The sequence below is a fragment of the Spodoptera frugiperda genome, chromosome 27, assembly GCF_023101765.2.
Source record: "Spodoptera frugiperda isolate SF20-4 chromosome 27, AGI-APGP_CSIRO_Sfru_2.0, whole genome shotgun sequence".
Lineage (NCBI taxonomy): Eukaryota > Metazoa > Arthropoda > Insecta > Lepidoptera > Noctuidae > Spodoptera > Spodoptera frugiperda.
The window spans coordinates 4,374,338-4,402,290 of NC_064238.1; the positions used below are offsets into that span (position 1 = coordinate 4,374,338).

A 27,953-nucleotide genomic window follows, 5' to 3' on the forward strand; every position below is an offset into this window, starting at 1 on the left:
GCTCTTTTCGGTACTGTTAGTGCCAAAACATGTCTTCACGCGTGATAGTACTCTGAATTTCAAACATGGCGCACCCAGAATTTGCTGTTGTTACGAATGTAATATATTTTGTGTTTACGCAATGTAACTGCAAGATGCGGCAAATGATGCAAGTTATACAAGTATTGCAAACGCATCTACATATTATGGTTTACATACTTTTTTTTTATAACGTCACGCCCTTAATCCCCGAAGGGGTAGGCAGAGGTGCATATTATGACACATAATGCCAATGTACACCCACATTTCACAATTTATGTTGTAAGTCCCATGTAATAAGTAGTGAGCCTATTTTGCCATATACCGGACACAATTCCAGACTCCGTGCTACTACTGAGAAATTTTCGATAAACCGAAAAAAGCCCAGTAATACTTTGCCCGACCCGGGAATCGAACCCGAGACCCCTTGTCCGGCAGTCGCACTTGCGACCAATCGACCAACGAGGCAGTCGTGATGCAAGTTATACAAGTATTGCAAACGCATCTACATATTATGGTTACCTTTGCATGTTAGAAGCAATAAACACGAATTGTAATTATTACACGACACAAATACTCTCACGGTACTGACCTCTGATACCACATATGATAAATAGATGCATGCATACATTAATAATAGCATGTCTCGTAATAGACGTAACAATGTTCAATGTGAATTCCTAGCGAACCATATATGTTATGTTAGGAATGTTTGATATGTTTGGTAGGTGAGTCTGTTTAATAGGGATTATGACAGGGTATGAAGATGAAAAATTTATTTAGTCCGCCAGTTAGGTAAAGAAAAAATGTTGGTTACGTATTTTTTTATTTTGTCATTTATGATAACAATACTTAGATAAAACACATCAAACTTTAGGAATAGGAGAAAATATGTTATTTCTACGTATAAAACCTGCCTTGAAATGACGTCAAGCGATATTTCAAATTGATATATCTTCGAAAGTATTTGATTCCGTAAGGATATAAAAATACGTGGGTAATGTTTTAAAATAATCTACACGACGGACATTCGAGTAAAAAAACAGTCATCTACTTTATTGTTTCCATTGGTATCTAGTTGGATACTCGTATTAAGTATAAGGTTTTTGTATAACCTACTGGATTCTCTGCAATATGCTACAGGTGCTATTCAAGAGAATATACCAACTTAAATAACTAGCACACCAATTACCAACACGTCTGACATCCTCTTCTATTGCCTAACTCTAATAACTATCTGTAATCTTATATTAGGGACGTAAGTAATTACAGGAAATCGATGATTATCTATGTGCATATTTGAATAAACAGTCACCTTTGACGCCCTTTTTTCGCAATACTTTACATTGTAATAAATTTCTAATAAGAAAACATCTAGATCATAATTCAATTCAAAACGTGGCGTCTTCCGATCGCGACCATTGACGGTATATTATGAGAAAAGAGAAAAGTGCAAAGAATGGCAACTCGTGGGAAGCGCCTACAATGGCCCCGATATGTCACGACGAGTGTTTCACTATATTTTCTAATTGTTAAATTAAATATACTTAGAACTCAAGTTCGTATGTTACAAGTTCCTTGGAGCCTAGTTTTTAATTTCTGTCTCTCTTTTTTTCCAGATATTTCCTGTGCTGCTAATAGCCGTGGTCGCGCGATGTCGATGTGACCACGCGAATGGGTTCAGCAATCACAATGGGAACTTTGGATCACAATTCGGATCGCTGCTGAAGCCGCCGCCACCGCCTCCACTTCCCATTGTACCCGTGCCCTTCCACAAAGGCACAGAGAGAAACCAGCGCCAGACCTCAGATGTCGGCTACCAGTACCAAACCCCACCGCCCCCACCGTCATCCAATGACTTCAAATTCCTAGCTCCTTTCTACAAACAGTACAATTTCAATTTCGTCCCTCCTCCCCAACCCTTTACTACTACTCCTTCGCCTTCCCTATTTCAAAAAGTGTCGGGATGGCTTTTCTCATCACAACAAACACAACAAAATAGTTATACAGGCTCAAATTTATATAATAACGTAGCTCCTATAAAAAAGGATTGTAATCCTTGTAATTTAGTGCCATGGTTACCAGTAATTAGATACAATTTAGGGGCTAAAAATATTTATCAGAATTCTTTGCCAACGTATGGACCACCCAGTCCTACAGCTTATGCTAATTCATTGAAAGCACATCCGCAACCTTTCAATTCGCAAAGTCAAGTTAAACCACCGCCACAACTTGTGCCGGGAGTGCCACATGCTAATTATGGTCCACCTTATAACGGTGGATCAGTAAAAATCATTAGTTCTACCTATGGCCCGCCAAGTGCTACACATACTTTAGACATCATATCCCAAAATCCTCCAAGCTCTACATATTCTCAACCAAGTTCATCTTATAATGCACCTAGTTCTTCATTTGTTTCACATAGCAATTCATTAGACTCACAGTTCCTATCAACTCCATCTCAAGGAATATCAAATAATTTCTTCAGTATACCTACTTCAACTTATCAACCACCCATACTTTCTTTTGGAACTCCAGCCCCATCGTACGGAGTACCTTCTTCGTCTTACGGTACCCCGTCTCCATCGTATGGCGTTCCTTCTTCTTCGTATGGGACTCCATCTCCATCGTACGGGACTCCATCTCCATTGTACGTAACCCCTACTCCTTCATATGGTACCCCTTCACCTGGGTATGAAACGCCTCGTCCAGTTGTTACAAATTTCGAACCAGTTACCCCACAATATGATCCCGGGAGTCTGAATAAAGACCTTTCCCCTCAAAACGACGTAGAATTATTGGAAAATATAACACCTAATTCAGAATTACAATTACCAAAAGTTTCACATCCAACTACATTTAAAAATTCTTATGGTGAACCTATTACTAATACACATTTATTCGATATTTCTTATCCAGTATCGGCTACGGCTGCAGAGTCATCTAAAGTCAGAACAGTATTGCCACAGAATAGTACGAAAGCACCAATATCAGGCGAGTCATTCGCACTCGCAAATCCAGCTCCATTTTCATTGAATAGAGGTAGAAACATTCACACTCTGCAGCCAGTTGCACTGCCTAACCTCAGCGTGTCACCCTTGCCTCCTATATTTAATGCCCGGCCTTTCCGACCAATGCCACCTCGATTTTCTTCAAACGTCCTGCAAGGAATAAATTCAATGCAACAAAACAATAATAATGTCCGTATTGAACAAAGTATACCACTTACAGAATTTACTCACTCCGTAGATTATCCTGCGACTATAATAGAGTCTCCTATTATAGAAATAGATCCTCCATCCAATGTCAATCAATCTAAAGCATATAGAAATATAGCTAATAGTTATGTAGTTGATGAAATTAGGGATATATCTTCTCAAGCCTCCGAAGATCATATTTCAGCAACTAAATCGAATACTGATTCAAGTTTTGAAAGTACGGGAGCAGATGTGGGTAATGAACTATATGACAACAATGTCCCTAATGATTTCAAACATGGGTCGCGCTTCCCTTCGAATCACAAAGTCAATTTTGCCGATTTGAGAGGACTGAATGATGATGATGTAGATAAATACCGCACAGAAAATAACTTACAAAATATTGATTCACCCCTTCTGTACCTTAAGCCAAACACTCCGCATAAAAATCATGGAGATTTTATACTCGCTGTATCTTCACCAATACCCGAAAATGAATATGAAATATATGATGATATTCCAACAACAACCTCACCAACTACAGCTAGTTGGGATGAAAATGTACAAGGAAGCGCATATAAACCGAAGATCGTCCAAATAATTGTACCTTATACTACAGGAAATAAACAGACCATTACAAATGAGGACTTGGAACAAATGTCAGAAGAATGGCTTTCGACACCGAAAGATGAATCTCAACCTCGTAAAGTTCCAGCAAACACAGAAAACTCATTTGTAACTGCCATGACAGAAGATTCTAACAATATTGCAGTAACAACAACGGAAGATACATCTGAGGTTGAAAACTATGATTCAGAAAGATCAAAAGACTTCTATGATGTAAAGGAACCACCATTTGATATTATAAAACTCCAACACACTATAGACGACTGGACTGAACAGGAATACTCAAAACAATACAAAACTCCTCAAAGAACTCGGAACAATGAGAAACATGCTAAGCAGATTCCCGACGATTATTTTACAACTACAATGCCAACAAACTACGTATCAACAACCAACAATTACAATTATGATTTCTATGATCACGAAGGTTCAAGTAGCGTGCAACACACAGTCACTGACGAAAGTAATAATACTTTCAGTAAGCCGCGAAAAGAATACAACGTAATAGAGAGAACGAAGAATAGACATAATAGTGGTAAGAATGAAGAAGTAGATCAGGTGCAGAAACTTCATATTTATACGGCAGCATCATCTTTCCGCACAACTAGTACAAGTACGTCTACTACAACTACTCCGGCACCGTGGGGCAAAATACAAACATCGATATCACCGTTAACTAAAGAAAAAGTCTATGTGGTTACTTCAAAGCCATGGAGAGACATGCGCAATGCGTCAGCCGAATGGTATGAAGTAGAATCTTTTGAATCTAAGAAAACAAGTTCCGACGGTGACTTTTCAGATTCAATTGATTTGCCATTTAGGTCCCCGAGGTTTATTAATCGACCGTCATTCGGCTTTACATCGGGAGGAAAGATCGAGTCTGATGCATCTTATGGCTTTTCTAAAAGCTGGTATCAAAGCAGTGAGTATTTAATGTTTGCATTACACGCTTAAGTGATCAATATCTTCTCTTAATCGATATTCGTTTAATAATAAAGACTTCCTCGTTTGGCAAGTGGTTGCAAGTGCGTATGCTCAGGCAAGGGGTCTCGGGTTCGATTCCCGGGTCGGGAATCCCTTTTAAGAGGGTGTATACTGTAAAGTGGCATTACGTGCCATAATGTGCACCTCTACCTACCTCTTCGGGGATAAAAGGCGTGACGATATATAAAAAAAATATAATTAAGACCTTATTTTCCTCTATAATCCTTTAGGGGAAAGGAAGTTTTGTATCTATATGAACCTATGTTATTTGTCATATTTTTTTTTTAAACGTTGCCCCACATTAGGATTTTCTCCTGTGTCGTGGGTGCGTTTACATACATACAATTTCACATGCACATGACACCCAGACCCGGAACAACAATCTGTGGATCACACAAAGAGTTGTTCCGTGCGGGAATCGAACCCGCGACACGTTGCACGGCAGCCAGTTGCCCAGCCACCGCGCCAACCGTGCAATCCTGCGAGAGTATATGTCTTATATGCGTACTTACTGTACACATTATAACAATAACATTATAATTATCACTTAAATTGTAATACATATAATATTTTATTTCCTTTCAGTAAACGAGCTGGAGACACAGAAGCAGAGCAATAGTACGTCCTTCCAAGAAGCTACTGAGCAGACAGTTTCCACTAACTTGGACGAGGTTTTATTCTTCTAATTTACTAACTTTTACTTTCTTCCCCTAAGAAATGTAACAAGTCTTAAGAAAATCCAATTTTCCCTTTTATTCTTCCCTCTGAATTTAGTCAAATTGTACGTTTTGCGTATAACGTTTACATCGCTTTGTAGAAAATAATTTACTCTATTAATCGTTGTTTACGAATAAACAATAACATAAATGACTAAACGTATTGGTACAAATATTGGCGATAAATAAAAAAAATAATTGCCATGTAATAATTATTTGACAGACACTTTAGCAAACTATTTCTAACGACCACTCTTCCTACTGAATTCACATGTACATAAATTATTGCACAAATAACTTTCATGTATATTACAAACTGATTATTTCTAAATGTCTACACTTTTAATACCTAATCAAAAACTACTTGATTATTGAATTTTGTAACAATTCGTTCAATATTTTCAGGACTCAACGGCCACGACTGCAAACCCTCATAATGGTTGAGAGGTGCTAAGTGACGTGACAATTAAAAGTGACCTTTAAAAACAGTGACGATAAAGTGTAAAATGTGTAAAACTCTATAATATATGTTGTATACGTAATAAATATATTATAGTCAGTGAGTGACACAGTGCAAATTAAGAAGAACGCGACCCGTGTTCTTTTTATTTTGACCAAATAAAGTAAAGGACTCTAATTAATAAGTAATGTTAACCAAAGTTGGGACTTCATTATTCAATTAAAGTATTGTTTTCATTATTTTTATATGTAATCATTAAATACATTCATCCCTTATAATGTGTTTTAGCTTTAATTCAATTAGATGTATTTTTCAAGTATTACCTATCTGTATCTGAAATTATTATTATATTCATTAGATTTAATAGATCTTTGTAAATATTGAAATGTAAATAAAATGAATGAATCGTGGTTTCTTTTTGTTTATTTTGGTAATGAAATAGAAATATTATACTATACTTAATTATGATCTAAAAGGTATACAACTACTATGTGACGGGTTCTGGTTCAGATTTCGATTTGTTTTTTAATCTGAAGTATAGAAATTCAGCGCTCCAAGAAATTATCGTTAGTAGAGTAACGAAGTTTAGGACTATGATGGGCATGATGTAGGATCCTGATGACTCGCGTACTCGAGCTGAAAGGAAGGAAAAGTAAACAATTAGTTTGTGTATTACTTAATATTAAGAAACGGTATCTAGTTGCCGCACTCAGAGACATTTAATGGTTACTTAATCAAGACCTTAGTCATTTTTCAGTACAAAATTGTTACCAAGGAATAGTTTAAGATATCATGAAATGTTTCTGAGTACTTTTTTTTGTGACGGAATGAATCTCCCGCCTTGGGCGAGGCGAGAGGGAGTGTCAGACTCTTACTGACTAAAAACCACCCCGTTCCTACTCCTGCTTTTTGAACCGGAGCCACGGTAAACCCGCTGGGTAGGCCGCAGCTCCGGATACATCTAACATGCTAAATAAATTTTGTTGAATTATACATATTAATGTTCCCATAAAACAATAAAAGACACGAACATAATATTTAAGAGTCTAAGGAGAAGTTATATTTTATCACGAACTAACGTGATGTTTATCTGAATTTAAATTAACATATTTTTAGATACAAACCAATCTACATTTAGTAGACTTGACTAGACTTGGACGAGATTGACAAGATTCTTTAGTACATTTATAACTTTACTAGTTGACCCGGCAAACGTTGTTTTGCCTTATAAATTATTTCTAGAAAATAAATAGTAGCCGATTCTCAGACCTACTGAACACGCATATAAAATTTGGTAAAAATCGGTAAAGCCGTTTCGGAGGAGTACGGTACATTGTGACATGGAAATTTTATATATTAGACAAGCTTCTGCCCGCGACTTCGTCTGTGGAAAATTAAAAAAAATTGGGTTTTACCACCCCTAAGATTTAGGGGGATGAAAAATAGATGTTGGTCGATTCTCATAGATACCGGATAAGCACAAAAAAATTCATCAAAATCGGTCAAGCCGTTTCGGAGGAGTATGGCAACGAAAACTGTGACACGAGTATTTTATATATTAGATAGCTTTTGCCCGCGACTTCGTTCGCGTGGAATAGTGACTTCCGGCAAATTTTTGGTTTTAACCACATAGTTCCCATAGCTATAGGCTGATGATGATGATGATGAGTTCCCGATCTCGCGGGATCTCTTCAAAAATGAGATGTGGAAGATATTCCAGGGAACTCTTCAAAAATCAACATAATGAGCTCTGCGTTTGATTTTAATAGATGTATACTCACTTAGGGCATTGAAAAAATAGTTTAAAAACGGACTTAAACTAACTTAAAACTAAAGAAAGCTACGAATTACGAATTTATAACAATTAAAAAAGAAATTATATTAGAACCTATCCTTTATGCTATAATAACCAAGCTTAAACTAAATAATTTAAAAGAAACGACTTAAATCTAATCTAATTAATTTATAAATTAGACTTACAATTTTATTAAAAAAACTAACTACAGTAACTACTAATAATCGATATCAAACTAAACCTACGTTAAAAAGTTAAACCAGAAAACCAGGAAAACCCAACAAATAAACTTATTAATTGACGCCAACGACACCAATTTAGAATATACGAAACAGCAGGACCACTACAGACAAATAATCATACGACTGATAATACACATTTTCTACAATAGTACCGAAGCGCTCGGCCGATACCCAACCAAATAATTGTAACAAAACCATAGCGCAATCTATTTCGATCCCAACGCCATCTATCGAGGATAAAGACAACTTGGATTATTTATTTATACTCCGTTCGGGCATTTTCTTTGTACTAAAAGTTTAATTATATTGATATAATTTTTTTCATACCTTTTTACTATTTGTTAACTTTTTTTCGATGAATTAAAACAATAACATGAACCGAAGTCGTGTAACGATCGACATAGAATTATCTATACTCCGTTAGAGCGTTTTCTTTGTACTAAAAGTTGTATTATGTTATATTTTTCATTGCTTTTTACTATTTTGTAAAAACAAATTTCCAATAAATTAAAACAATAACATGAACTGAACAATTGTAATTACACCATTGCGCGATCAACGCCATCTATCTACGGAGTATAGGAACAGCCCGACATTGTTCAATTCCGTACTATAAGTACGAAATTGAACAATAGATGGCGCTGTATGTCCGGAATAAATTTATTTTTTTTTTTATTTTTATTTGATATTTATTTTATTTTTTTTTTATTTTTTTTTATTTTTTTTTTATTTTATTTTATTTTTATTTTATTTTTATTTTATTTTTATTTTATTTTTATTTTATTTTTATTTTATTTTTATTTTAATTTTATTTTATTTTATTTTTATTTTTATTTTTATTTTATTTTTATTTTATTTTTATTTTATTTTTATTTTATTTTTATTTTATTTTTATTTTATTTTATTTTATTTTATTTTATTTTATTTTTATTTTTATTTTATTTTTATTTTTATTTTTATTTTTATTTTTATTTTTATTTTTATTTTTATTTTTATTTTTATTTTTATTTTTATTTTATTTTTATTTTTATTTTATTTTTATTTTTATTTTATTTTTATTTTATTTTTATTTTATTTTATTTTATTTTTATTTTATTTTATTTTATTTTTATTTATTTCGATGGGGAGGTCTCTCCTTCTCGGGTTTGACCCGGTGAAAATGAGCATCGCGTCCCACGACCCGCAGGAAAAACGGTGGATTATTTTTATTTCATTTAATTTTATTTTATTTTATTTTATTTTTATTTTTATTTTTATTTTTATTTTTATTTTTATTTTTATTTTTATTTTTATTTTTATTTTTATTTTTATTTTTATTTTTATTTTTATTTTTATTTTTATTTTTATTTTTATTTTTATTTTTATTTTTATTTTTATTTTTATTTTTATTTTTATTTTTATTTTTATTTTTATTTTTATTTTTATTTTTATTTTTATTTTTATTTTTATTTTTATATTTATTTTTATTTTTATTTTTATTTTTATTTTTATTTTTATTTTTATTTTTATTTTTATTTTATTTTATTTTAATTTTAATTTTAATTTTAATTTTAATTTTAATTTTAATTTTAATTTTAATTTTAATTTTATTTTTATTTTAATTTAATTTTATTTTTATTTTATTTTATTTTTTGATTTTTGAAATTAAAATATATCTATGTCCTTTCTAAGGTTCTAAACTATATCTGTACCAAATTTCAACCAAATCCGTCAAATAGTTGCGGAGATTAATGGTATAAGCATAGAATGTTCGACGTGATTCTTTAATTTGACATAACTTTTTTATTTATGAACCGATTGAAATGAAACAAACACTAAATGTAAATTTAAGCATCCCACAATATATTCGTGAAAACCGCATCCAACTCGGATCAGCCGTTTCTGAGATTAGCGCGCACAGACGAACAGACAAACAGACAAACAGACAAACAGACAAACAGACAAACAGACAAACAGACAAACAGACAAAAAAAAGTTAATTACATTTTTGGGTTCGACATCGACATAACAATAACCCCTGCTATTTTTTTTATTTTTATTTTCAATGTACAGACAGCACTTTTCTACGATTTTATTATATGTATAGATAGATTATATTGGCAACTAGCGCCCAGTCCTGATCCTTTTGCACCTGGTAATATTAGCATAGATAAGGTTACTCGTAAAAATCTCATATATTAGTGGAGCTTAAATTGCTAGTAGGAGATAAGATATTTCTCATAGACGTAGTGTAGGTATGTTCCAAGCAGTACATTGATCGCTAATTAGTACACGCCAAACAAAGGTTAGGCTAAAGATCACAATAACAATCCGATAGCCACAGGTTAGTGATTCGAGCCTAGCGCCTAGATATACTATGTAGGTGGTATACATGTTTACTTAGTTTATGAATCATCATCTATATGCTACTAGTTTTTATTTTTGGCTTTGGGTAAGTATAATGTACGGACCAACATCAGAATAACCATTTTGATTTATTGTTTCATAGTTATAATAACGTTTAAAATGTGTTTCATTCAAACACTGTTAATTCATTCAATATATTTATTATAACTTTCGTGAGATATACTAAATTAATTATTATGTTATCGGCTTACTCGCGACAATTGCCGCGTCGTGTGTCGCGGAATGCTGCTCATGAATATGAGCCTCTAGCATATCTTGAAACTAGTCGAGTTCCTCGTCAAACAGTTACGTGAGTAAGCCGATAACATAATAATTAAATTCAATAGTTGTTGAAATTATTGTGTGTTATTTACATTATGTCAATACTATGATCTAGACTGCTTAGAGTTTCTTAAAAACTTGTTCATTAACGAGTATAATACTTATAATAAAATTGTATTAGCAAGATTAGATAAAGTCTAGCTACTTAAATCAATTGATTATTGATTTCTCGATATCTCAATTGGCCTAGTAACAGAAAAATTACTTAACATCAGGTACCTTAAATTAATTCTCATTACACGATGAAGGTTTTTTAAAAATCGTGAATAAATTATGATCGCTTTATATTTTATTCTTTAGACGACTCTTAATTCTCACACATATACTCGTACTCACATAGGCATATATTTATAGCTATTTATTAGTACTCGTACTAAATAGTTCACGAGAACAATACCCGATAAAAGCGTTATCAGTCAATAATAGTACTTAGTACTTACTCAATAAGGATCCGATAGTGAAAATTGTGATGCCGCTGAAGAACATCTGGATTCCGGAAGCGAACGCCAGTCTGTGTATTGGTACGTAGTTTGGTATCACAATGTTGACATACACTGTTCTAAATGCCTTAGTGATGCCCAGAGCGAGCGAGATGAACAACATGCCCATGAAAGATGTCGTGAACAGCATCACTGGAACATTGAGAAATGGGAAATTAGACCAGTTTTTTATGCTATAAGCCGGTAAACGAGCAGACGGATCACCTGATGTTAAGCAATCGCCGCTGCCCATGGACACCCGAGGCTTTACAAGTGCGTTGCCGGCCTTTTGGGGGTTAGGTATTTAAGGGTCGTTGGGGATTGGGAAGATTGGCAAGGGGGGTACTCTCCCACTCTTAAACCAGTTGTTTGTAGGTTACACGTGGACGTCTTACATTGTATATTATCTTGATTAGTTCTTAGTTACATTGTCATTAAAAGTACGAAGTCAAGATAGAAAGCAAAGAAGTGAAGCGAAGTGAAACTTATTACCCTTAGGTACATTAAAGCAACACTAGTGGTCGCCTAGTGGCCGAAATTCGACCATATATGATTTAATTTACAATACCACTTAACGTACGTTGAAGGATAATTTTTATATAACTCAAACTCTTTTATAAAACTCTTTTCATATGAGACGTGAGAATATCATCGCAATGTCTATCGATTTTGACGTTTTGTCAAATACGATCAGATACTATGCATGTGTGTGTAATGTTTTATTTATTAATTTAATGTACTTTATAAGCATTATTTTTGAAAAATATTAGCGCTATGCACTTCTCCTACACATAAACTATAAATGTACCAAATTTTATGCTTTTACGTCCGCGCAATTTTCGTAAAAAGCGGTCCAAAGTTTTTGCATCACGTATTAATATATAGATTTCGAACATGCCAGATTTGACAAGTTAAATGCTCGAAATACATTTAAGTTCTATGTAAATAATGTTTGTAAACTCACATTAACATACAAAGAGTTTACTAACCTACAATTGTCATTGATGTAGGTACAAAAAACGGAAAGTAATAAAAAATTGTTTATGTTTTATCTACAAACAACGATGCAGTCGGTCGTTTACATAAAACTTGTATTTATAAATATTTACAATTTTCCTTTAAATCTGTTGCTTTCCATTGCGCTGGTTTTAGAGAAATCAAATATTTTTCAATATGTGTATGTGTACGTTGATAAATCAGTTATTTAGTAGCACTTCCTGTCTTTACAACATTCGCAAGTCTTATAGGTATAGATAGATAGATAAACGAATAAAAGATTAAATAATCAATAATAAAATAATACTTACTGGTTCTAGTGAAGATAATCATAAGTAAACTGACCATGTACATGACACGCGGTGACTTGTTGCACCATTCTCCGATAAATGGGGAAACGAATCGGAACAGCGTGTCTGAGAACCCTATTACGGACATCAGCTTAGCTATGTCGCTTGTTTCAAACTTCATCATGTCTTTTAGAATAATGGGCAGCAGAAGAGAAAAGTTTGTCTCCACGCAAGCAGCTACTGATAGACCAAATACAATATTAACAAATATCGGATCGCTCAAAAGCGTCAGGTCAAAGAACTGAACGAAATGCTGCAAGTATCCCTTATGTTCTTTCTCTTTTACAACCTCTTTTTCGTGAACATTTACTGCTTTCGAGTTCTCTGTTTCATTAAATATATTTATGGAACTACTCAGATTTATTTCTTGAGACTCCCACCACTTGTATCGTGATTCCGACAATGGAGCGTCAGGCAATTTGTTCCGAATGTCAGGATGTGATATCGCGTTTCTGGTTTGGAGACTAGAACTACTCGTAAGTGATCGCATTGACAGACTCTTGGACGGAAGCACACCATTTTCTCCAGACTCGTCAACTAATTGTGGAAATGATGCAATGCCTGTAAATATTTAGTGATTTTATTAAAAAAAACCTTTGTATTTCACAACAAAAATATGCATAAACAATCAAAGCTGAATCATACCAACAGTTTTAGATGAAGGTGTTACACTGCCGTTGACAAGTTCCACCTCTGGTTCCTTAAGAGGCACTGCTTCTTCTGATGTGGGTGGATCTTTTAAGTACCACTTAGCGGGTCTAAGTAAACACGCTGCCACTAATGAATGGAGGCATATTGCGCTCAAAATTAATACTGCGTATCTCCATCCATAAGCGTACATTAATGTACTCATAAGTAAGGGCATGTATATAGACCCTAATCCTGTTATAGACATGCCGACACCAACGGCTCTTCCTCTTTTCTCTTTGAAAAATGAATTAATTGCTAGTGTGAACGCCGCCATGATTGCAGCTACGCCCGTTGCTACAAAAAATATGTTATTAAAACTGGCAAAAATTTAAACAGATCTAAATGATATTTTATTGATGAAGTATACTTACAACAAATAATACTGTATGATAATATAAATTGCCAGAATTCATTTGCAGCTGACATAATCATCAGACCAGATGATATACAAATGGCGCCCAACACGGCGACCTTTCTGTACCCAAACCGACTCAGCATTGGTCCGCCAAAAAACGACAGGAGCATCCCAATGCTGTGATTCAATACAATGACGAATGTGACCTGTGTGGCTGTCAGATCAGTGTCGTTCAATACCAGAGCAAATCCGGCGATTAAGGGAAGTACAACAACCTGGAAAAATTGGAATTAAAATATAAAGCACCAAACCATGTTTAGTCATCATGGAAATCTTCTGTATATGATGAAAAAACATTTTGTAGTATTTAACAACTTCTTGGCTACCTAACTCAAAAAAGAAAGGATAGAAATGGAAGATTAGGATACAGTGTTTTATCTGAGTAGAGTCGTAATCGTTTGTCGTGTTTAGGGAGTAATGAGTATTGACGAAACTCGAATGTCTGAGGACCAAATGGATAAAAGTATGTCACGAGGACGGCGTCGAGGATAACTAGTTTTTTTTTTTTTGTTTATATAATAACAATTACTTGAAACGAGGAGGAGAAAAGCTTTGTAACTTTGTTTGTGAATACTAACGAACTAGTGAGAACTTCTAAAACTACTAAAGAACTAAATGCTTAGCTCTACTGAATTAAGTACCTAGTACTTTCCTTTAAAAGTAAAATATTTACAAATTTCTAGGAAATAGGTTTTCTACTTTTGAGTGTACTTTTTATTCTGGATTTGTAGTATAAAGGTATGTATTTCTTTATCTTTTGGAGTAAGATTTATATATTATATTTAGGTACCTGCTAGTGTTTTGATTTTATATTAGCTGAAGAAGCCTAAGATTTTCTGGACAACATTTTTAATAGGTAGGCAAGTGCTAAAAGATGGGTCCTTAAATACAATTGCTAATTAAATACACGTGCTACTAAAATAAATAGGTAAGTACTGTTATGTAAAATTACAATTACTGAGATAATTCGCTCGTATTATATTTACTTAATCAAAGATTATGAATGACGTCATTGCATGTAATTTAATGCAATTATTAAGCAACGAAGACAATCAGATAAGATACTACTTTTAGTAAAGGTTTTTAAATTATTTTTATATTAAAGGGTCTTTAGCACCAGCACCTACTAAAAAAAGAATTGTAGCGTGGTTACCTTATCTGTATTGTGAAAATAAATATTGATAAAAACTGTTCTTTAGTAAATAGAAAGGAGTTCTTACTTCTGTGGGTTTAGTGTTTTATTTTCTTTGAGATAATTTCTTTGTTTATGAATATAAAGATACACACAAGGTCATCAGAACTGATAGTAAGATTCTGGGAAATTTTATTAAGCCATAGCAGATTTATGAAATTCTTTATCATGTGGAAAATGGAAAAGAACACATAATGAAAATTACCTATAGGTATAAAAAAGAAATTTACCTATGTGATAGAAAGAAGAAAAACACTCATATTGACTATGTTCAGTATTTCTTTTGTGTATGTTATATTGTGTGTTTTAGTCACGACAAACACGTATTTACCTTTGACCCCGAAAAATAGGTGTTAAATGCTAATGTCGTTAGTCTCGTTGCGACATATTTTTATTATGGTACGATGCCTCAAATTGCTTTATTTTTAGATGATTACAAGCCATGTCAGTTTACATACGAGTTACACTTAATAATACACTGTATTTAATTGATAAGAACAGTCTCAGTAGTCAGCTACATTATATTTATCATGTTTTCTAGACCTAGTTTTGCGTTGACGTCTGTAATACAAATAAGACGGTCATATAATTATGTTCTAGATATTTAAAACCTATATATTCATTTCAAAGACTAAAGTATTTACTAAAATTGCTATGTAATCTATAGGTGATAGTTGATAAAAAGTGTAGGTACTTACATTATTCATAGCGTAAGCTATGGTGACAATCCATCCATAGCCCCCATCGGGGGGAACTTTATTCGTTTCAATTTTAGACATTTTAAGGTTCAAAATCACTAATCACATTTCACGAAACAATAATTTTGTATAAATATTACGTAAGTTTCGAATTTAACGTCGGTACACAAACAATACACATTTTTTTTATCACTTGAACAAGTTCAGTTTTTGGTTCCTACAGAGATTATTGACCTTTTAATTTAAATTTAATTTCTTTAACACTTAATTATGTGCGTGAATGTTTGTGGCACTGTCTCCATGTTGTGTTGACGACAGACACTGTAGGCACATAGCAAATATTCACATTCGTTATCGGTTTGACTTTAGTAATGTGTCTCGTTATCGTTAAAATGTTATTACGTGCTCACACGTATTTAGGTCTATCAAATTAATTTATCTGATTCAGTGTAGATCTAGCCAATGTTTGATTCGGATTATGACACTTTAAGAGATGTTTCGATTTTAATTGGATATTGATAAACTTGTAGGTCCAAATTAATGACATTTTGGTAGATTTTTAATTTATAAATCTAGGTGCTCCAGTAGAGTAATTCATAAAGGTATTAAATTCTTTTAACTCTTATTTTTTTGCTCTTAAGTATTTATAATACTCGCTTTTCTATTGTGCTAGTTTTATTCAAAATTAAAACTGTACAATAGGTTGAGGAATAAATATGGCTAAGTATTCTTTATGTTTGGTGACATACTTATTCTTTACAAGGTAGGTATAGGTAGGTAAAGGTACCTAATGAGTAATGAGAACAAGAACTGAACTGACGAAACTGTCCCTTCGAGGCACCGTAAGTAGATCGGATGTCAATTGTCATGTTACAACGTCAGACATGAATTTGTAATTGAATAAATCATCAATAATTGATTATTAGACCTTTCCTTGACCCCACGTATGGGTAGACCATGTATCAGACAAATTCCGTCAATGTATGAAAAGTGATGACTTGTTACCAATGTAGTCCGAAGACTAAGGCAAAGATTCCTAAGTAATAAATTATAAATATGTATTATTATTCCAATTAAGATTTTGAAACAGCTGAAACGTTCCAAATCTCTGATTAAACGGTCACGCACGGTATTATAATATTATCTTTCGTTGATAAAGTAAATAATGACTAAGTTCAGCCAGGATAATCATGTTATCGATAACATCGATTTTTTCATTGCTCAAGAATATATTACAAACCGATTATTGCAACAAACTTACTGATACTTTTATTAAGTATAATAAAAATAAGTATCCAGTACTTGTTTTATTTCTTCTAGATTCTTATTCTCAATACGAGTATACAAGTCTTCATAGAAGTAACTATTTCTGTTACGCCTTGTTAAATTAATCGAGCAATTGGTCAAGTCTCATCAGTGCCTGATTGTTTAGTTGTAGAATGTCGAAGTCGAAATATTACTTTACCTATGTATGGTTTGTATTTTGTTTTAATTAATTACTCATAAAAATAAAATATTGTTAAATTAATTTACAAATTCTTGAAAAATATATATTTTATATTAAGTTAATTTAGGAATAATGTAATTAAGTTATGCAGAAATATTTATTCATTTATCTCCCGAAAGTTTATAATTTGTGTCGGAGCAATTAGCAAAATAAACACTTATCTAAATAGACATCAGGTACACTGTTAAACATTGCCCATCTACAAAGACAGGCGCTCTATCGTTTTTAATAATAATATGATTGATCAATACGTCTTTAGATACGATCCGTGACTCTTTGCTAACACACAAACAGAGGCGTACAATCAAATAAATTAAATTATAGAGACGATATTTATCTATCAACATTATGTACACTACACATTTTTGTAGCAACAAATTGAATATTTAATTTAAAGTATGTATTATAATATTTGCCCTAATGATCAAAACTAAACACTCCTTAACTGTCACTTTAGAGATCACATTTCAACAATAACAACACAACACTAGAAACGTCAAAACAACAACATATATTACATTTGTTTAACACAATTTTAAACGCAATGGAAAGGGCACACACGTCAGCCTGCGCCGGCGCACCGACGAGTTTACTTTGACCTGTTAACACAGCTATGGCTCGACTACCAGTCGACGGTACACGGGTTAATCAAAATCCGGCGGCTATTAACCAATGATGCATCATTGGGCCAATAGTCACACAAAGGTTTATTTCCTTCATCTCACTGTTAATGTATTAACTTCGTCGTTGAAGTTGAAGTCGCTCTGCCGTACTTAGAGTCATTTAATGGTTACTTAACCCAGTCCTTAGCGATTGTTTTCGATACAAAATCGTTACTAAGGAATAGTTTAAGTACTGAAATGTCTCTGAGTGTGGCAGTTAGACTAGCGTGCTTAGTTTTCGTTTACTATCACCTATTGTTTGTGTTTACTGCTGTTATACTGGTTCAATGAACTATACTTGCTTGCCAGGTGGCCTATGGTGTCATATTTTCATAGATAAGTAAGAAACATTATAATATTATTGTTAAAAATGTATAGGTGTTGACATAAAACAAACTAGCTCCATCTATATGTATTTATTATAACTAAAGTGGCCATCTATTTGTTAATGTTGGAACTATATTTTTCGCTGTCCTGAGAAAAATAAAAATATTATAAGAGCCTAATTAATAAATAAAAGATATTAACTAAATAATAAAAATAACTATAACTAAAATATTTACAACTTAAAAATACTTTAAAAGAAATAAAAACTAACTTAAGGCGTCGAAAAAATAATCCTCATCAGAGTCGTGAGGTGTCATATTATATTTTTCTATCACTATCATACTTACATACATATTATCAATGGTTTCATACTTTTTGTATCCGGAGACTGTCTGTATGTAATGTAATGAGTAGACTTTAAACTATTCTCATTATGTTAATTATGTTTTAGGGCCAACGAAACCGCTCGTGTCCAGTTGTTATCTACATTCTACCGACATTCATATCACCTCGAAGTTCTGGTTTAAAACTATGTAAGTTATCAAAACATATGCTACCAACATCTGGCTTGCGTGTATTGTGAAATAAACAAACAACAATTAATATTTATTTATTATAAGTCACGTGGAATTTTAAACGGGTCAAGTTTATGCACCTAATGGTAATGATAAAATATTTTTTTTAATTTATCTTACTCGTGTTTTGTGAACTTCGATACTTTGATACTTCTAAACTTTATTTGTTTATTACTATTTGACGAATTCTAGAGGTTAATTGGGTTTATTTTTTTTCTGTTAATCAAAGACAGTAAAAAAATAATATCAGTATACTTAAAACAACTTAAAAACAAAGGTATAAAAATAATAATTAAGCTTTAACAATGTCTTTTTCGACCACATTCTGTCGTCTTGCTGTTATGAATTTCTCTAGGCCCCAGGATAAGGCGGTTAGCCATGTGAAGATGTTGAGACAGTGTAGCGTCACTGCTGTAGATGCATTGTCTTTTATCCAGCCTGTAAAAACGTAAATAGGAATATTAATGCAATTCCCTCTCATTAAACTTATAGATCATGTGTAGCTTATAGAGACTCAATTAGGTTACTAAGCTGTAAAACGAATAAAGACTAGTACCCTTAGTATAAATTTGCTTTACTTTTAAAATAATCGAAACGAGTAGTACTTATTGGCCGATTTGAATAAACCAACCAAAACTCGACTTCGAGTAAAGCAAACCCGTACTAAGGTAGGTACATGTATAGGCAATATTTGAAAAATAATTAGATTCTTTTGCAATAATAGACCAATAAATTATGTCAACTATTACTAACGCCCGAATACTGAAACGCTACAAAATTTTTAGTTGTACTTAAATATCGTTATTAACTCTGTCATTTTACAAAGAAGTTACAGCGACAGAAATATTCATGAGAGTGCCTTAAAATTGAGGGACGTTTCAGTATTTAGTTATCATTAAAGTAAAAAAGTAAAAGATATATGTTTTCCAACGAATTCCACTCACCAACAACTGGTCCTAGAGTTAGATAGACCATACCAGCTGTAATCAGCTGTATCCCTGTAGCTCCCGGCAGCTTGTGTAATGGCACATGAGTTGGTATAACTAGGGCCATGAATACAGTTCGCAATCCTTTGCCAAAACCAATCATCACAGCTACTAACAGAACCACGTAGTACTTTTGACAGTAGGCCAAGACTGAAAAGATGAAAAACTTCATATAAGTCTTTAAAATAAACAGAATATTACATTCCTCATGATTCATACGGATTATGCTTATTAATTTGTTAGAGCAAAAAAAAATTATTACAACTAGATTACATGTAAAAAAACTGTAGAGAAATCAGTGCAATCGCTCAAGAGACACTCCAAAATACAGAGGGATACTATGGTTCATCAAACATATGAACATCCCATTGATGCATGGATGCGATTGGGGATAAAAAAATAAATAATGATAGTTTCACCTACCTACTCTTCCCATAGCCATTGACATCACACCAAAAAGGAAAAATGAATTGTTGTCCCATCCAATTTTACCAGCAACGAAAGGTATACAGAACCTTACACAAATATCAACCCCAGCTAAAAGAGACATGAACAATGCTACTTCAGATTTAGTTTTCCCATAGTCCCCGAGAATAAATGGAGTCAAAATGGAAAAATTTAATTCGTTAAAGTTTGCTAGAGTTATACCCAACATAAGGTTAATGAATGTGTAATCTTTTAATAAGTCCAAATCAAAGAACAATGCTACTTTTTGACAGAACGTTAGTTTTTCTTCTTCCTCTTCTTCAACTTCTTTTTCTTTTATTTCATCTTCTTTTTTCTCATCAAAAACATTGTCGTCATCATCCATTTGTGTAATAAGTATTTTTATCTTATCATTTTTGTCCTCACTTTCTTTCAAATACTGTTCCAGTTTTAGTGATGCCTGTTTCAAAACTTCACTTTCATAATTAAAATTATTCGATTTTCTCCTGTGTCGCGTCCTGTACGACTGGTTGCTGTGGTTATCTCTTAAGTACTTTTTCTCATCCATTTCTTCAGCAGGCTCTTTCTTTAGTGATACATTACTGTGATTATCCTTATTATACTTTTCTCCATATTGACCATCCATTTTAAAAGATTTAATACTTTTGCTTCCAGCAAAATGCTTTTCGGCTCTGTCTGCTATAACTTTAGCGTGAGCTGGATCAATTTTTTCTACTACTGCTTTTTCGTCAGCCTTCAGATCTTGAGGAGCCTTCAATGTAGGACAATCTTCTATTTCAGATTCTGGAATTTGTGTTTCCAAGGTAATAGAGGTTTTTCGTTTCGGTTTGTACGTATCACGCTCTTGAGCCAACGCTCCCAAATTAACTGACGAGTTTTTCTTCGATTCATTTAAGTACAAAGTTGATGATTTACGAGATCGATTCTCGAGTAAATTCGTCATCGAGGGCTTTTTAGAATTAAGCCTAGAATTCATTTGAGAATTTCTGTTTGATCCTTCTCTTGAGGAAAGTCTGCTTTTAGACTGTCTAGACTGACTAAAATAGCCATCGTTAGCACGCAACATCATGGGCACACCAGGGTCTGTGATCTCATAACCAGGATTCACTGGGTCATCTTCATTGTAGAGATATTGACTTGAAAATGCACTTAAGTTTTTAAACTTTTGACTAAAATATCCACTCTCTTGCTTTTTATTCTCCAGTTTTTCATCTTTAGTATCACTTTTCAAAAGTTTCTCTGTATCTTCATCTTTTTCATTTGGTTTTTTAGTATGCCATTCTACAGGTTGCAATAAGAGCGCGCAAGCTATTGCATGTAAGGAAATTCCACTTATGATAAGGATAGCGCCTGTTTCTCCGAAGACGGCAAAAAGACCTGTGATGATATGTGGCCACATGATGGGCCCTAAGCCGGTTGTTGTCCATGACAGACCAGTTGCCAATCTTCTTCTGTTTTTCCAATAAGTGTTTAATGCGAGAGCATTTGCTGAACTGCTTATACCGTAGCCAGCACCTGGAATGAAAAATAATAATTAAGTTATATAAATAATATAACTTCTACATTAAATTAAAAATGCTTTCAAGAAAATCTTACCATATAAAATTGAGAATGACACAAGGTAGGTGAGGAAGTTGTAAGAAAATGTAGTCAATATTAGTGATATGAATACAATCGTAGCTCCTGCCAAAGATACCTGTCTGTAGGTAAACGTTTTAAACAACGGACCATTTGCTAGGCCTGAAAAGGAAACAGACATAAATGGATTAGATAAGTTTAATTTAAGATTAACGTTCAATGCTACAAGTTTATATGCAAGGTAATTCGTAAAGTTGTTTAGATATGGAGATAAGGACAATAAAACATATGCCTACCATATAAAATTCCAAAGGAAAAATAAATGTTTCATAATATTTTGTAGGTACTTGTTCATTGTTCGATAGTTTACACTTATTCTAGTAATGATCGAATGTTAAACATTGCTTTATTGCAAAATTACACGAATACAACCGATAACTTTAGATAACTTTTTAATCCTCGTAAATGTAAATACAATGTAAATAAACAAATTCTTCAAGCAGCTAGCTTTCTGCGAAGTATTTTGTAGCAATTGTGAGGTATAGGTATTTATAATGATAGCTAATTATGAAGGGGCCGGTATGGTATCAGAGAGTTACCATGCAAGGCGCGTCACGCACCGACGCAAGAGGTCAGGGCGGAGTTCATGTTGATTATAGTGGTTGTCTCGGAGCTGCTGATGCCCAGACGAGCAAACTTGTCTCGGAACAAGAGCCCGAACTGTTGCAGTATCGGCAGCGCAGACAGCTAGAAAAGGAAATTTACTCTACATTAACATACTCGCTTGGCTTGTGAAGTAAGTATCTATGCATAATGATTTATTGCAGGTTCTATACAAGAGATCCTATAAAGTGCTCTACTCCTAGCGTCTAGATTACTCTAGAACATTTAATCATTGTTATTAATTGCCACTCATATAACATTATATTACGTACGTAAGGTAAGTATTCTGTATGTATCTCTACATTATTACGTACAACGAATCACGTGTTTTCTCATTAAGTATTAATTAAATTGGACATTTTACAAACAATGGTTTTTATTTAGTTTGGAAAATATGAAATATTATTTCTGCACTTGAATTTAACTTACAAATAAAGAGATCAACATTTATATGACGTTGGTAAAAGCTGCAAAGTAAACTGACCTCCCCTTTGTGTGAAGGCAATTTATTGCATCTCTGAAAATGAAAAATATGTATTTGTTGATATGTAAAGCCAAGGAAAACAAGCCACGATAAAATAAAGGGGAAGAAGTAGGGTGTCTATGTACATTAGTTTTGGCCAGCCATGTGGCCAAAGATGGAGAAATTCATAATTTTGTCTCCATTAGTGGCCACCTTCTAATAACCGCACTTCAGAAACATATGGCGACAAAATAACTTTAGTTTCACTTAGACAATATATTCTTCATGTAGTATTAACATAAACATCCAAACAATAAGCAAAGATTTAAAAAATAAAAACCAAATCCTCACCCGCTCGCCTTAGCCTTTTTGTTAAGATCTTAACAATTTCACCCTCAACTAAAAATAATGACTTGTTGCATCGAAGTGAAGTTTGACACATCAAAGCTGCCAACGGTATTAGAGTCTCCAATATTCAATATTTTAAATACTGTACATCACAGAGTAATTTATTTGTCCATGCCTTAGTTATAAATATTTGAAGGTCCAAATGGCCACAAAGGGGTCGGTGGCCACAACCGGGTCACTTTATTTTCTGTATGTATCTCTACATTATTACGTACAACGAATCACGTGTTTTCTCATTAAGATTAATTTTATCACGGGAAATTAAACCTGTAATTTAAATCATGGGAGAGATAATGGAAACCTTTTGTAGACGTAGTTAAGGACGTACTTATACCAATGCATTTCTTCAAAGTATGAGTAATGTCATATTATCACGATTACTTAGTAAATATCAAATGTATATTATGTATTTAGGTGTGAAAAGACACTTGAAAAACATAACGAATGCATTGAAAACTACAAGTACTTAGTCTACAAGTATTGATATGTTTAGTTATTTATTTGTTAAATTTTACTGTTTGTTTCATTTACTAGGATTAAAACTGCACTCTGCTATGTGCATCATTCTGACCACTCATTAAGGAAATAGGCGGTGCATCAACTATGGTTTAATGGGTATAGCTAATGCAAATGTGAACGATAAAGTGTTTCTATGTAGGTACATGCATTTTCCTTAACAATAGTGTAGAAATAGATTCTGCGAGCAACATCAATTGTTGTCACTTGGCATTTGTATGAGAACCGAGTACTAAATGTTAATGTTTGCTATTTCATGTTTTGATGAATCTTTCAACTTATTTATTTGGCCAAATAACATTTTTATCACTATTGGATATTTTTCAAAATTAAATACTAAGCTGCTTATATAATTTGCCAACGTAAGCATGATAAAAGTGAATTTATCTTTCATTAAATAAAGATTAAACTCGATTGGCCACCAATCAATCTACAGTCGATACTGCACAATGAGTGTAATATAAATAATCCACAGATCTGTGCAATAATAATCTTTTTTGATAACACATGATAAATACAATATTTACTCCTGCCTACGTCGAAATATAATCATATCTGAACAATGAATCTGCATCACCTACATTCAGGGGTTTTTTATAAACAATGTATACTGCTACCTTTAAGTAAATACTGATTGCAATTTTCAGGTAAATAAAACCTCCCCATCTGATATAAAAATGGAAGTTTCAGAAAAAAATGTGACATTTTACTCTTGAGTTGCATTATAATGTTATCGCGGAGAAAATAAAGTGTTTTTTTCTTTTCCAATTAATAGGTGATTTAGTACAAGAGATGAAAAAGCGTGGTCTCATGGGAGTAACAAACAAAAATTCAGACGATTGGCATGTTGCCGTATAGGTGGCAATAATGCAATAAAATGCCATAAACATATGTGTTGTGGAGTGCAAAGTTTATATTTTATTTACTAGCCTTGTCAAGTACGTTAGGTACCTATTCATCATAATTGATGCTCATATAAGACTTCGCTACTAGGTAAATATAAAATAAATGAAATACTTACGTTAGAGAACCCTGCTGCCACGACGATCATCCACCCCCAGCCGCCATCAGGAGGGACAAATTCCCCCTCTTTCTTCAGCTTTGATTTTACTTGTTTAGCTTTTGTCATTTTTAAGCTTATCGCTATCAATTCGTTTGTATGAAGCCCACTACAGTCTTCGACTAAGTTACGGACTGAACTGATAACTTTTGAAACAGTAATCACTTTAATACGACAAATGAATCAAATGAGTCGGCGTATACATATATGTGTTTCCTGGAACAAAGAGACTAGTTCACTATGCACACATATTAACTAGAATGACTAAAACCATTGAGTGTTTTGTGTTACTGATGTGTATGGTGTATCCGATGCTGTTATCTATGCGTACTATGTTAATCTGTGTTGGTAAACTGGCATTTACCTCGTGCATGACCCATGGTTACCGAGCACAGATAGATACACTACATTTACATGCATACATACATAGTTTATTGTCATCATGTATGCCTGTAGGTAATTAGTTGCACTACTGTAGGCACAATATTCCATTACATCTTATTGGCTACACGCATATAAAGATTTATACATATACCTAGCTAATGTTGCCACAGAATCACTGACTTTCAGGTCTCTATATCAATATTATTGGTCTCAACTGGTTTCAATGATTGTTTTATAGACAAACAATACATGTAGGTAATATAGGTCATTGTAGGTAATAGACTTTAATCGACACGTATGAAAGAAGAAATGAAAGCTCATTTTCCATTTACAGAAAATCAGTTAATAACATTTGTATGTACAGTCAAAAACATGACAAACTTATATTGTTGTGCATGTGGATTTAAAATATCGTTATATTTGCTGTCAATAAAATGTTATCAGCTTATCATTATCGAACAGTAAGTAATTGAGCAATGCCCTTAATGTTACCTATCAGTCTTTGTAAACGTGATGACTTAAGTACGTAGCCAGCGTTTTACATCAATCAAAAATTATTGGGGTCATCAGTCATATAATATTTTAAATGTGTATCAAATTATTGTACCTAATTCAGAAGATAAGTGTGAGACACTTCCGAGATAATGATGTGGCTGAATATTGTAGTTTAAAAACAATTTGATAATGTAGATTATAATACCTAAGTAGGTAACGAACTTTGTCGTTTTATGATCGCGATTTAATTAATGAACCCTTTTTAATAAGGTATTTTACTCGTGACTCTATCACAAGGATACAATAATTCCTGTGTAATATTACTAAAACGAGACCACCTCTTCTCATGCCACCAAAAATTTGCTAGAGCTCATGCAGTACCAAGCCCTCAATTAATAATTTTACATTTGAGTTGCGATAAAATACTAAAGCCGTAATTCGTAGCTCGAAGTTCGTCGCGCGTAGTTCGTCGCGCGTAGTTCGTAGCGCGTACCAAAGGTTTCCCACTACCAATTTCGTAGGCGTGCACTGACTTGGCCGTGACTTGAGCACTAGTAATATCATTAGAACTTAAAACGCTTGCAACAGTGCCTAAATATCGGAAACTCACAAAAACTAATAAACATGGTAAATATCCCGTTTTAAGTTTTAATGATACACTAGACTAGACTAGTACTACATTCGTATATATTGTCGAAATATTAGTTGAAATGCGTGACCTGGACACAAAAACTATTCTTAAAACGCCTACGAAATTATTATCATAAATCCGCTTATACGTGCTACGAACTACGCGCTTCGAGCTACGGCTGTAGTATTTCACCGCAATTGAAGAGTAAAATTAGGATTATAAACCTACGATTAAGCATAAGAAACCTTCTTCTACACAGTTCTACACGAGATTTGATTACTGTTGGGCGGTGTGAGTGGGGCCAAAAGTACCAAGTTTTTATATTTTTATGTTTATCACCAACCTGTCCACTGCTGAGAAAGGCTCACATAGATAAGGAAGGAGCGTTATTAATCACCACGTTTGCTCTCGGGGAATTGGTAATAAGCAAAAAAAATGTGTTGTTGTGTACGTATCTACAAATTTGCCAGTGTCTTAATACCTGCATTATTCAACCTCCAAATTGAATTTTGTTTACACAAAATTCTAATGTTTTTATTACGGTACTAAAAACATTTTGAAAATTTTTGTAAACCTGGAAATTCTAATGTTTTTATTAAGTATATACCTACTAAAAACAATACAATTTTGTGAAACACGCATTTTTTGTAATGGTACGGTAGGTAGGTAAATCTGATAAGCAATGGCTACTGAAATAAACTAGGTAGGTACTGTTATTGTTTAATTTTTCCATAATTCAGGGAATTTTTCGACTATTGTCAATGCGCATCATTGTGTGTGTGTGTTTTATTTGTGTACTGATATTAGGTAGGGAAGTACTTAATAAATAAAAACACAGATTATTTAATCCAATCAGATGCAGATAAATAGCGTAATTTATCGGCGTCATTTTTACACGGTATGTTTACTTAAATGTCTGAAATCCTAATAAGTTATTCATGAATAGTTAATATGTACCGACGTAATTATCATAACCAATGAGGAGATAAGGTCATAACACTGAGATGAAAAAGTCATCAAGAACAAAATTTAAACTAAACTCTGAAGAATGTAAGTATATTGAAATTACAAGTACCTATATTGTGCAATGTGCAATTCAAAATATTTTAAACTGTTTAACTATGTAATTAGAAGTAGGCTCAGTAAATTATTTGACAACATGATTATGCCAATAAAAAGGTCTATAACAAAGTTAATCTTTCTAACATAACTTATCGATTATAATAAAAAAAAATGGCATCATAAATTAAAACTCTTAACTCACCTTATAAACGTAAACGATGTAGTTGTAAGTACTTAGTTACAATTCACTTTAAGTTTAAATTAATTGAAATTACACTTTTTTTCTGCAGTTATAAAATAAATATGCATCGAGTCGTTCGTACATATAATATCTAACTGAAGTATTGCAAATAATAATTGAGCGAGGTGAGCGCGTACTTAGGACACGCTCGACGTGCGTGCATCTATAAAATGAGCAAGGAATTAGGTACGAAGTTTACTTATCTGCCTTTGTACGTATTTAGGTGAGGATTTTACAGCGTTAACTGATGCTTACTTCAATAACTAAAGATAAATAATTTTATACGCACCCAATAAAACGGTATAATGACAATAAAATCCATTGATGTGAGGGTTTTGAACTTCATAACTAAGTATTTACCT

General features: G+C 33.1%; 2 protein-coding genes across 2 annotated transcripts; one reads left to right on the plus strand and one right to left on the minus strand.

The window, feature by feature from the left end:
* The first annotated feature begins 65 nt into the window (after positions 1-65).
* LOC118263875 (uncharacterized) lies at positions 66-6,412 on the plus strand. Its single transcript, XM_050705631.1, has 4 exons — positions 66-98; positions 1,608-4,764; positions 5,412-5,497; positions 5,948-6,412. The coding sequence occupies exons 1-4, from the start codon at positions 66-68 to the stop codon at positions 5,984-5,986; spliced, it is 3,315 nt and encodes a 1,104-aa protein (XP_050561588.1). The 3' UTR covers positions 5,987-6,412.
* On the minus strand, positions 6,408-27,765 carry LOC118263784 (uncharacterized). The gene is made up of 13 exons (XM_035575954.2): positions 27,553-27,765; positions 24,740-24,994; positions 22,289-22,415; positions 21,687-21,830; positions 20,067-21,605; positions 19,602-19,793; positions 18,953-19,095; positions 15,587-15,688; positions 13,653-13,911; positions 13,237-13,575; positions 12,553-13,152; positions 11,207-11,398; positions 6,408-6,638 (listed from the first exon to the last, which is right to left on the minus strand). The coding sequence occupies exons 2-13, from the start codon at positions 24,845-24,847 to the stop codon at positions 6,490-6,492; spliced, it is 3,894 nt and encodes a 1,297-aa protein (XP_035431847.2). The 5' UTR covers positions 24,848-24,994; positions 27,553-27,765; the 3' UTR covers positions 6,408-6,489.
* Between the last annotated feature and the right edge of the window lie 188 nt (positions 27,766-27,953).

Bases quoted from the DNA above. Each gene is read 5' to 3' on its own strand.
- LOC118263784 (XM_035575954.2), bottom strand. From the start codon at position 24,847: ATGACAAAAGCTAAACAAGTAAAATCAAAGCTGAAGAAAGAGGGGGAA. The intron at 19,096-19,601 runs GTGAGTGGAATT...ACGTTTTTACAG, and splicing joins AACTCTAGGACCAGTTGTTG to GCTGGATAAAAGACAATGCA. The intron at 6,639-11,206 runs GTAAGTACTAAG...CCTTCCTTTCAG, and splicing joins CACTATCGGATCCTTATTGA to CTCGAGTACGCGAGTCATCA.
- LOC118263875 (XM_050705631.1), top strand. From the start codon at position 66: ATGGCGCACCCAGAATTTGCTGTTGTTACGAAT. The intron at 4,765-5,411 runs GTGAGTATTTAA...ATTTCCTTTCAG, and splicing joins TAAAAGCTGGTATCAAAGCA to TAAACGAGCTGGAGACACAG. The intron at 5,498-5,947 runs GTTTTATTCTTC...CAATATTTTCAG, and splicing joins TTTCCACTAACTTGGACGAG to GACTCAACGGCCACGACTGC.